Consider the following 11,805-nt stretch of genomic DNA (forward strand, 5'->3'; position numbering starts at 1 on the left):
AATCCATTCCTTTCGGCTTTTTACTGTATCTCAAAAATTAATTACCATTGTGTTACATTTATAGACTTATTGTTCACTAAGCATTTGAACATTTTTCAGTTATGATATGCTCTGTTTATAATGTGAATTTTTTAAATTTTTTATTCGTCCTATGCATTAACAGGTTAACAGCTACGTCATTTTCAGTATATTGTCAAAAGAGCTACTATTTTTGGTACATACACTAGTTGTCTTGCCAATAAGTTTTTGTGTACCATTATTATTATTATTGGTACACGGGACTACTGGAGTCTTTGCCAAAAAGTGTTACCTATGATGTGTACCTACCTATTATGGTATACGTAAATAGGTACGGTTTTAACACAGGAAAATATTTCGTAGCCCACCAGACAAACAAATTTTCGACCAAGTCCATTGAAATGTTATACTTAAATTCATTTTTATAGGTAAAAAAAATTATAATTTTAAATAGCTGGTAATGTATTAGCAAATGATAAGGCAAGTTCGCTACTTTTTGGGGTAGCTCAAATGGCAAATCCATGTACCAAAAATGATACACATAGCGTCATAGTGGTTAACCTATTTTAATAGAATAACTACATTTTTAGTTATTCAAATAAGCTTCTGCAGTAGTGCAGTCCCCTTAAAATCGTTTTTCATCGAGTATACCTATGTACCTATAAATATTTGAAAGATATTACAAACACCCACCCATATAGTGACTTAATTGATGAGGCGCGTTATTGATTTCTATACCTATTGACTATTAGGAACCTACTTACAGCCTACAGGCTACCTAGGTACTTATTTAATAAAGCAAAGTAAATTCCTCTGTAGGTATTTATATCTTGACCCTTGAGATGGTATAGGACGCATAACAAAAGTTTGAAAAATATTAAATTGTAATTTAACATAATTTTTAAAATTTTAAAATTGTAAGTTTATTTGTAAATAGTATTTACTATTTCTTCAAAAATACATTGAATATAAAATTAATATGATTGCACGTAAATGACACAACATTTTTTATGTATACTGGGTGATTCTTTTATCAAACGACACACATTATTTTAAAATTATCTAACGTTTCTGAAGATATATTATTTTTACACAATTTCCAGTCAAAATAAAACAACATAATTAAAAAAAATTACATTTTTTATCATTATAATTTTAGATTCTGAACATAGTGATGGATGTATTGATTTTACAATGATGTGTTGTTTTTGTGTCTGTGTACAGCATAATTAGTCGAAATAATACTTTAATTTCAAACTTCGGGTGTGGATGCCGATGGCAAAATGAATATCCTTGGTAAATTATAGAGGTAAAAAGTAAACATTTTCCAATGGTTTTCAAAAAAAATCGAGAAAAACTTTTATAAAATGATGGAAAAAGAGGAATTTTTACGCAAAACCAGTTTTCAACCAAATCGTTTTTTTATATGATTGTAATTAAAAAACTAATCACTGCGAATACTTGAATTTTTCACTAAATGTTTATGTTAGTGTTATCTATATACACTATACAGTTTAATTTTCAAAAGTTTTTGACTTTTTTTGAGTTATTTATAGACCACTGAAATTTTCGATTTTAATGAGAATTTTTTTTCAAGTGTTAATAAAAAAATTTTGGATGACCAAAAAAACTTGAAAAAGGTTCCTTATGAGTTGTTCTTATTGTAGCTAAAAAAATTAAAAATCGTTGGTCACAATTTTTTTTAAAAGTGTTATAGTTCAAAATTTTACGAAATCTGTCGAAATCGCGAAAATTTGCAAGTACCTAATTTTGAAGTTGAAAAATCATAAAAATTTTTGTGTTTATAACTGAAGATTAAAAATACAACAGTAAGTTTTCCATTAGTTTTCCTTCAAGTAGCTATAGAGAAAACTCAAAGCATCATTACAGGAAAAATTTTAATTGCATTTGAATTTTATTTTTTCACAAAATAGCGTAACGATAACCATTTATCTTCTAACGATTTTAAATATTTGTTATTATTCAAAAAGTATAAGTCGTAGATACTTGAAAATTTCACCAGTTATTTAGATTGGTCTTTTTTTCGCATGATTTAATTTTAAAAATATTTTGACTTTTTTTGAGCTATTTATGGACAACTGAAATTTTCAATTTTACTGAAAATTTTTTTTGAAGTGTCGATAAAAATTTTTTGGCTTGGTCAAAATACTTGAATATTTAATACAAAGTTTCTCATAAGTTATATTCTTATAGTGATTAAAAAATTTTAAGAATACATTAGCACAATTTTTTTTTATTAGCATTTGAAATTCAAATATTGACAAAAATTTGTCAAAATCATATTTGTAAATTATTTTGTAGGTATAAATGTATAATTCATAAAATTTTTTGCATAAGTAGCTAAGAGTTGAAAACTTAATTCAAGATTTTTCATAAGTTTTTATTTTGTTTCTGTGTCTGTGACCAGCATAACTTGTCGATATAATGCTTCAATTTAAAACTTTGGGGGTGGTTTCCGATGGCAAAGTGAATATCCTAGGTAAATTATAGATGTCAAAAGTAAATGTTTTTCAGTAGTTTTCAACAAAATAGGGAAAAAACAAAAAAATGTTGGGTTCCCAAAAAAACTTGAAAATTTAATACTAGGTTTCTTATAAGTTAAAAAATAATTTAAAATTGTTTTTCATAAAAATGTACTATACTTATCAATTCGAATACGAAAATAAAGTTTTGAATGAAGCATTGACAATACCTGTACTGTACAAATAATATACTTAGGTAATTTTAGTTAATAGGTACTAAATAATTGAAGAATAAATAAATAAATGACCATAAATGTTGAAACTTAGAAAAATATCTAAAAATATTAGCATTAGCCATTAGATTGTATACTTATATTAATGGTAAACAATAGCTATTTGGTATTCTTTATTAAACACTTTAGGTTTTTAAACATAAATTTAGGACACCTTGTAGATATAGTTTCCATACATATAAATATTTTATTATTACAGTTGAATAAATAAATAATTTTATAATAGTAGGTAATTATTATTATTATTAATTCTATTTAAATTAATTTCATTTTAGGCAGTAATAAAAAATATTAAAGAATGATTGTTTATATAAATTTATATGAAACAACCAATTTTAAAAATAAATACTAAAACATAAGGGTACTAAATTTTATATGGAATCATAGTTCATTTTGTGATAAAATATGTATAAAAACCAAGAATTTAGTAAACTAAAGAAAGTCGCTGAGTAAATTTTCTAAACTTAATTAATTAAACAACTTTTGATTATTGAAAATTAAATTAACTAATATAAATTAGGTATATTTAACAGTTTGATCAATGAATTCTAAGTAACAAATATTTTATAGTTACCTTTTAGTTATACACTTATACATACCTAACTCTGATTTATATGTAAACAGCTAACTTTTGTAAACCACAATTATCATAGAGGTTTAATTTTAAAATTATTTTTTAACCAATATAATTTACATTTTACTTGTACTTGCTTACATTACAAGTTGTAGAAATAAAAACAAGTAAAAATAATACTTAAGGTACACAAAATACATGAGTAGATGTATTGCAAATCATAAACATTGATGTAATTTAGAGAATATAATCGTAACCTACGGTGACATAAAAATTAGTCAAAAGTCAATTTTTCCGTACAGGCAACGACTTGGTCAACAGGTGTATGGACAACACTCATGCCCTTTGTAGTTATCAACGGCTTTGATTTCTCATACGGTGGTGCTATCGGCCCCTGTACAGGATTCCTCTGTGTGTATTGCAGGCCATCAATTTCTAAAGGATAGGTCTTGTCGGCATCAAAGCCGCTCAAACTACCGCAAGCCACGAATGGCGTGATGATCGGATGCACGTCCATCTCATCCCAGGGCCGCGAGTCATTGGTCATTAGCGGATTGGCCATGGTGGGAGTGTAGCCATCGGGCAATCGGAAGTCTCGGCACACAACAAAAGACTCAATGCTGGAATTGCGAGAGCTACACGGCTTGGCGACGACCACGTCGCCGAAGAATATCTCGAGCTGGGCAATGAGCAGGGAGGAGTCTTTGCCGCGGAATATCTTCCCAATGAACGTGCCGCCCGGCTTGAGCAGATAAGTGGTGATGTTCATAGCGGCAAGCAGCAGTTGTGCCTGCACATACTCGTCCAGATCGTGGAGCCCGGTGACGTCCGGCGCGCCGTCGAACACGACCAGGTCCACCAGTTGTCCCTCCTCGAACTGGGAAAGTATCTCTTTGGCGGTACTCTCCTTGGTGATGTCGCCCTTCAGCTGCACGACGCCGGGGAGCGGGGCCATCGACTGAAGGTCTACCGCGACGATCTTCACGTCGTCCTTACCACCGCGGTCCGAGTACAGTGCCTTGCTCAGCACTTGGCTCCAGCTTCCGGGGGCCGCGCACAGGTCCACCACTCGACTAACGCCGTCCAGCACTTTGAACTGTCCGTCGATCTGGATCAGTTTGAACGCGCTTCGGGCCCGCCAACCCTGTTCCTTGGCCAGCCGGTAGTATATGTCACGCTTGTCCTTGGACGACTTGCCCATTTGACCTGAGGCTGGTTAAAATACGCTAGCGGCGTATGGGTCAATGCGTGGAACCTTTTGTTAAATTATTGACTTTATGTCTAATTATTAATTAACAGTAAAACAATAACAAAATTACAATAATATTATACCGTAGCCCACGTGCACTGAGATAATAAATAATATAAGAAATTCGTACCCGCGCGTAACAATCATCTATGGTAGCAACAATAATGATAACATTGATAACGAAATCAAAGATCTATTGAATTTTATCCATCTTGAGATAACGTTGTTTCTAATTCTTTTTCTTTTTTTTTTTTATTGATTCTAAAATCTAAATTACAAACTGTACCTATTTTAAATAATATGATTTGAATTATAAAGTATTTTAACACAGGTTGCAACCTGGCGATTGTAGAATGTAGATAAGTAGATAGACCATCGTAATAATTTGTAGGCATCATCATGACACCATGTAGAGAAGATCTTCTCAACATTGTGATAGTCATAACATAATATAAAACAATATAACATAGACCATGGCTAAATAAACAAAATAATTATAATAATAATAATTATTTGCCATGACATAGACTACTAGACAGCGGCCGGATGTCTATTACATTCACAAAGTAATGTAAAGTTTTTTAAATGTTATTAATTATTATTTATGAACAGATTCTAGTTCATATCATATAGATTTCAGGTATAACGGTATAACTTCTAGTGTAAAATGGATCCTGGCCAAGTACTATATATTAGATTGATCCTATACTGATTAAATTGCAAATATTGAATTTATATTTAATAATTTATTTGAATTGTCTAATTCAATTGTACAGTATTTATATTAATGCATGCATTTTAGATTTCCTTTAACATTTTGTTGAGAGAAACTAACAATGAATAGATGTTGTTGAGCATAAAGCTCACAAAAGATTTATTTCAATAAACAACAGTGCAATTTGTAGCAACTAATTGTAAAATCAATCTAAGAAGCAGTTGCTATCTGTATGGCTTAAATTATACAGTTGTTCCATCAGTATTCACTGGTTATATCTATTGGAAAAAATAAACATAAAATGAACTGGACATTGAGCAACATTTACCTATTAAATCACTAATAATTCATTGTTGACTATTTTCTAAATGTTCTTAAATACCTTCCTAGATTTTTTTTTATTTTTTTTATTTTAAATTATCATATTAATTATGTACATTATCATTAAAGTGACATTAATGGTAATAAAATTTAAGAGTGCCATTTAATTAATCTCAGTTAAGTAAATCTTTGTAATAAATTAATTTTTTTGTTCTGTAAACTGTAAACAGGAACTATCATTATTAGTAAGTTAACACCCAAATAATACTAAATTAGGATTTTACTATCTATATGAAATAATAATATTTAAAACAATTTAAAGTGTTGCTATAACAAATTATTTTAAAATAAATTTAATCATGTATATTTTTTCCCAAACATACTAGGAATAAGATAAGTTACGGATATGAATAACTCTGAAAGGACACTATTAAAAATACAGAGATAAATTTAAAAATATCTGTGGTCTACTCCAATTTGAATATATTCAACAATATTTTTACAGTTGAATCTCAGTAATTCAAACTTAATAACTTGAAATTCTTGATATCTCGAATACATAAAATTCCCGTAAAAATATTAATTTAAAAAAGTTTATTAACTTGAAAATTAATTGGACAAGTATTCAATACCTCCATTATTTTATTTTTTATTTTATCCAAATTAAGAAATGTGTATATTATAGTGACAATAAAACTAATAAATATTATATACTAAAAATAGTTAATCATTAAGCTCGAATATCGATAGCTCATACTTTGGTATATAAGGCAATGAAGGTAAGAAAGATTTATTAAAACCATTTGGTAGTTTGAAAAAGGAAAATTGAGAACAATGTATTAAATAAACAAGAACAATAAATTAACCTAACACAAATTATTTAAGAATTATAACATGAAAGTAAGTCAATATATAAATGTAAATTTAGATTTCATCTTAAAGAATATTTAATTCACTTAGATTTTATTTTTATGGACTATCATTTGAAACTGGCATCAGTTATTATTATTATGATTATCTTTTATTTATTTAGTTTTTTGAAAAATGTATGCATTATTTTAATTTTTGCAATCTATGACCCATTGTAAACATAGATTGTAAAACCACGCCATATAACATTATTATTTATGAATAATATTTCATACATCTGAATTTGATCATTATTTTTTTTATTTTTTAATAAAAATGTAAAATTTACAATACAAAATATATATTTTCAATCTATATTTAGGAAAAAATGAATGACAAATTAATATTGATAAGTTATGATGATAAAAGTCAGTTGACCATAGTTATATATTTTATTTTTTTTTTTTGCAGTAGTCTTAAGCCCTATGACACTTTATGGCTTATATAATATTCTAAATATTAAGTATAAGAATGTAATTATATTTAAATCTAATAAACAGTTTTTTTTTTTTTTAAGTAAGCATTTTTATTTTTAAAATTAATCCAAATGTTATCATAATTTAAATAATATGACTATTGATATGAAAAAATAAATAATAATTTTTATTGTAAATTAAATAATCAGTTAAATAAAACTAAAGAAAATCTTTCTTACAATTTACTATTATTAGTATTATTTTAGTTATCTGTTGAATATAATAAAATGTATCAAGTATAATACAAACTTAGTTCGAACATTCTAGATTGCCAGTAATATACATATTTACCTGCAAATATAATTTATCAATTTTAAGTAAATTTAATCCTATTGTGTTGTAAAAATTAAAAGTAAAAATATATATGTATTTAACATGATGAAGAGATTTATGAATTAATAAATTGAAAAATTCTATAGAAAAAATATTAAATTACAAAATATTTTTAATAATCAATTAAATTAATTTTTATGAATATTTATTATCTATGCACAATATGAGTATTATTATTACTACTGTAAACATTTTACAAAGTTGAAGATTGTTATTCTTACTGAAATAATTTTAAAAATGGTTGGATTTTTCATTCTGGTGATTACAATAATTGTTCCAATTGTCCATCGGTTAAATATAATTTGTTGACTATAATAGTTGTACAAGTTCATAGTTTATAGCATCATAAGTTTAAACTGTGATTAATGCTCTTATCATTCTAAAAAAATGTTAAATAAAAAATATGAGTATTGATTAAATTATGTAATGCTAAAATAAGTAACTTACCCATATAAGTAGTAAAAAAATGAAAACAAATAAAATGTCAATTTTATCCAACCTTCACGTTGATATTTATTTAATTTATCAGCATTCATAATACTTGTTGGATCATAGAGACCAAAACCAGACATAGCTGGTCTATTTTGATACCTGAATTAATAGAATACAATATTTGTTGATGTATCATTAAAAAATATATAAATACTAAAAAAGATGTACACTTACTTTGAAATATGATAAGCCATTAATGGAACATTTATAGCAATGGATAACCATTGGCCTCCAAACAAAAATAATAAATTGGAGAAGAAATGCAAAATGTATTCTGGAATCACTAACTGAAATAAAAATTACATAATTTTTATTTATCATTTAAATTCTTCATATTTATACATACAATTTGATTAATAATACTATACATAAATAGTTAAATAATAATTTTCTTGAGTTAAATATTAACAAATTATAAATAAATTTTAAATTCAAACAAAAAATTACCATACACTATTTTTAATGTGCTAATAATTTAGAAACATATGATTATCATGCATTTAAAACGTTCATAAAAATAAAATATTTAGGCATAATTTTATATCAAAACATTAAATGGAATGATCATATTATATAATATCATTGATAGCTCATTTTACTTAATTAAAATATTGCTTTATAAATTTAAAGTTTAAAAAAAAAAAAATAGAATTATTTATTTTGCACTGCCAATCTACATTTTAAATATATAATCTACATTTATCTTTGGTATAATATTAACTTATGAGGAGGAACTTTGTATTAAATTTTCAAGAATTTTTACTTTGTCAAGTATGTATGACTTGTACTTTTTGAAAAATACCAATTATTTAAAATCATTTGAGGATAAATTGTTATTTATTTCATAAAAATTTAAAATTCAAATGCACATAACATTTTTCCTATAATGACGTTTCGAGTTTTCTCTATAGCTATTTGAAGGAAAACTTAGAGTTGAATTTTTCAACTTTAGATACAAACACAACATTTTTATGATTTTTCAACTACAAAATGACTTGTAAATTTTCGCAATTTTAACATATTTTGTAAAAAACTTAACTATTAACATTTATAAAAAAAAAATTATGACCAACAATTTTTTGATTTTTGTTAACTGAAATAAGAACAACTCATAAGGAACCTTGTATTATTATATTTTCAAGGTTTTTTTATCAACACTTCAAAATAAAATACTTAGAAAAATTAAATATTTCAGTAAAAAAAAAAATCAATTTAGTCAAAAACTAGTTTTACATAAAAATTCCGTTTTTTGTTAATTTTTTTTTGTTTTCCCCGATTTTTTAGAAACCTACTGAAAAAAATTTACTCTTGACATCTATAGTTTACCAAAGATATTCATTTTGCCATCGGAAACTACCCCCAAAGTTTGAAATTGAAACAATATTTTGACAAGTTATGCTGTACACAGATACACAAAAAAAAACACACATTATTGTAAAATCAATTCATTCATCACTTCGTTCAGAATCTAAAAACGAATGTATAAATATCAAAGTTATAACAAATTAATTTACTTTTCAAGTTATATATTACACTACTTAATATATAACGGATATTATTGACAAAAATTCTATTATAAACTTTTCCATAATTAATATTTATACATACTGGATTTAAGCTGTTGCATTGATCAATAGGATTCTTGCTGTCATTTTTCAGTTCATCGAATGCAATAACCTATGATTAAAATAAATTCAGTTAATATATAATAACTAGCAAAAAAATAAAGTAATAATAATAATAATAAATCAATGCAGGTTAATATAACCTATGTATACAAAGTTAATTACTTGATAAGCTTATAAAAAAATGTATGCACCTAAATATTATTATTGTAGTTAATAAATTTATTTGATACAATCATAAGTTATTAATTTACATTTTTAAAATTATTAACATGAATTATAATGTATATATTTAAATTATTAAAGGTTTTTTTTTTTTTTTTTGAAAAATCATAGAAGTTTATTGATTACATTTATCAATTTTATAATTATGTTTATAATAGACAATAGTAGTATATTTTATTTTATTTTTGTTATAGTAGGGTATTTTGAGGATTTAGGATACAAAACTTCTCTTTAGTCTTATTGTATTGGTTTTTGTCTTAATAATAGGTATTTCTTACTTACTATATAAGTAATAATTATTATAGATTATTGTATCTTACTAAAAAATATAATTTCATCTTGAATGTTCAATTTTAATTCAATCTTAAAATGTTAATCAATAATAATTACCTATCTTAAATAGTTAAGTTATATATTTTACACGATGTTTTAATAAGTTACTATAGATATATATACACAAAAATACAATATAATAAATTATAATATGAATACATATATCTGTGGTAACACCCTTCTCTTTCTTAAAAAATTCTGAATGTACCGCTCTTTATTAAATTTTTTAAAATCATGTAGTGATCTTCATAATTAAAATACCTAATATAAATATTATGCAGTAGTTTTATACAAATAATTTTTTTTAAAGCATACCTAATCCTAACACAAATATAATATGTTATTTGTGTAGGTATATATTATTATAATATAATTGTATAGGTATCAGCATGGCAGAGTATAATAAACTATGATCAGTAAATTAATCACTATAGATTTAGCTTAATATAACTGATTTAATAATCACAAAATAAAATTTAAAAAATGAAGGATAGAACTGATGCATAGATAATATGGACATAATCAAAGGTTTGAACGAAGCATGATAAACGCTTAACTGTACTTCACATGCATTAAAAGTTTATTAATCAAAACTGAGATTTTAAGAAATATCATACACTTATTATATATGAGGTTGACCATTCTATTTATTCAGTTTTTGTTCCATAACTATACCCTGTTTCAAAAGAGAACAAAACGGGCGGCCACGGAAAAACCAGTTTTGTTACGTAAATCTAGTATAATAATAATGAAATAATCTAGTTTAAGGTTAAAAAAATAAAGAAAAAAGTTTGATATTAGAGAAACATTTGTGTTTACATTTTCATTGCCAAGCCAAGCTTCATATAATATTATAACATCAAATACCAATGGAATATTATCTAAAGTTTAACATAGTTCATCAAAATGCTTTCTAACACTATAAATATTTATTGCTATAATATTGCAGAGGTTATAATTGTATACAGAAAATTTTATTTTTTTTATAGGACAAATACCTATCTGTTTTCATGTCGATGCAATTTTGTAATGTTAAATTATCACAATTAATAAATGAACTCATTTGAAAGGTATAAAGTGGGGAGATATAGACATAATATAATATTAGGTAAGTAAATTCTATAGCAATAAAACAATTAGATAAATATCATAAAACACATGATATACATATCTTGACCAAAGCTATATTGGTATTCAATGTATACCAAGGTTATTTTTATCCGCCGCATATCTAAGAGAACATTCGTAAAGACCAACATTCAATTGAATGAGTCGCTGGTAGTGAAACGGTAAATAGAGGCCTAATCATGGATTGTAGGTACTTACATGAAACACCGAGAAGAACAACAGAAAAGCGTCAGATATCATGGCCACAATGTAAGTGCATGCCGGGAAGTTGAAAGACATGGTTGTTGGCAGACGTCTTTGTTGTGCGTAAAGCTGCTACGTGTCTCGACTCTCTTGAACCTTTTAGGTTCCTGGATGAGAGCTGAGAAGTAAGATCGACTGAATGTCTCGTAACTGAAAGAATCACAAGAGCATGAGGTTAGCGAATAGAGTAAAAAAACAGATCAACTAAACAAACTACGAGCGTTGAAGGTCTTATCGCTTAACTACCGGTAGAATGATTCGATGATCGTTAACTATTGAGTTTTATGATTTATGTGTATTATATAATATTATAACTAATAACGATGAGACAGGCCGTTGGTAAAATCGATTACATATTTTGGACTATGTATATATGTAGTGACAAACT

At 26.1% G+C, this 11,805-nt stretch overlaps 2 protein-coding genes across 3 annotated transcripts; both read right to left on the reverse strand.

Annotated features, from left to right (window-relative positions):
* Nucleotides 1–3,542: 3,542 nt before the first annotated feature.
* LOC114119652 (putative tRNA (cytidine(32)/guanosine(34)-2'-O)-methyltransferase) lies at nt 3,543–4,761 on the reverse strand. Its single transcript, XM_027981283.2, has one exon. It carries the CDS (start codon nt 4,567–4,569, stop codon nt 3,643–3,645), a length of 927 nt encoding a protein of 308 aa, XP_027837084.2. The 5' UTR covers nt 4,570–4,761; the 3' UTR covers nt 3,543–3,642.
* Nucleotides 4,762–6,801: 2,040 nt separating this feature from the next.
* On the reverse strand, nt 6,802–11,805 carry LOC114119653 (protein cornichon-like). Of its 2 annotated transcripts, XR_007605803.1 has the most exons (6): nt 11,373–11,805; nt 9,472–9,540; nt 8,038–8,150; nt 7,819–7,962; nt 7,593–7,750; nt 6,802–7,329 (listed from the first exon to the last, which is right to left on the reverse strand). XR_007605803.1 is itself a non-coding variant. In XM_027981284.2 (5 exons), the coding sequence occupies exons 1-5, from the start codon at nt 11,451–11,453 to the stop codon at nt 7,723–7,725; spliced, it is 435 nt and encodes a 144-aa protein (XP_027837085.1). In that variant the 5' UTR covers nt 11,454–11,805; the 3' UTR covers nt 6,802–7,722. The 2 variants fall into 2 exon arrangements, 1 of the variants encoding a protein (XP_027837085.1); XM_027981284.2 differs by having other exon boundaries at nt 6,802–7,750.

Source organism: Aphis gossypii, chromosome X (genome assembly GCF_020184175.1).
Source record: "Aphis gossypii isolate Hap1 chromosome X, ASM2018417v2, whole genome shotgun sequence".
Lineage (NCBI taxonomy): Eukaryota > Metazoa > Arthropoda > Insecta > Hemiptera > Aphididae > Aphis > Aphis gossypii.

Coding starts and splice junctions, on each gene's coding strand:
- LOC114119652 (XM_027981283.2), bottom strand. CDS start 4,569: ATGGGCAAGTCGTCCAAGGACAAGCGTGACATATACTACCGGCTGGCC.
- LOC114119653 (XM_027981284.2), bottom strand. CDS start 11,453: ATGTCTTTCAACTTCCCGGCATGCACTTACATTGTGGCCATGATATCT. Junction 8,151..9,471: donor AATGCAACAGCTTAAATCCA/GTATGTATAAAT, acceptor TTTTTATTTCAG/TTAGTGATTCCAGAATACAT. Junction 7,751..7,818: donor TTTTTTTACTACTTATATGG/GTAAGTTACTTA, acceptor ACATTTTTTTAG/AATGATAAGAGCATTAATCA.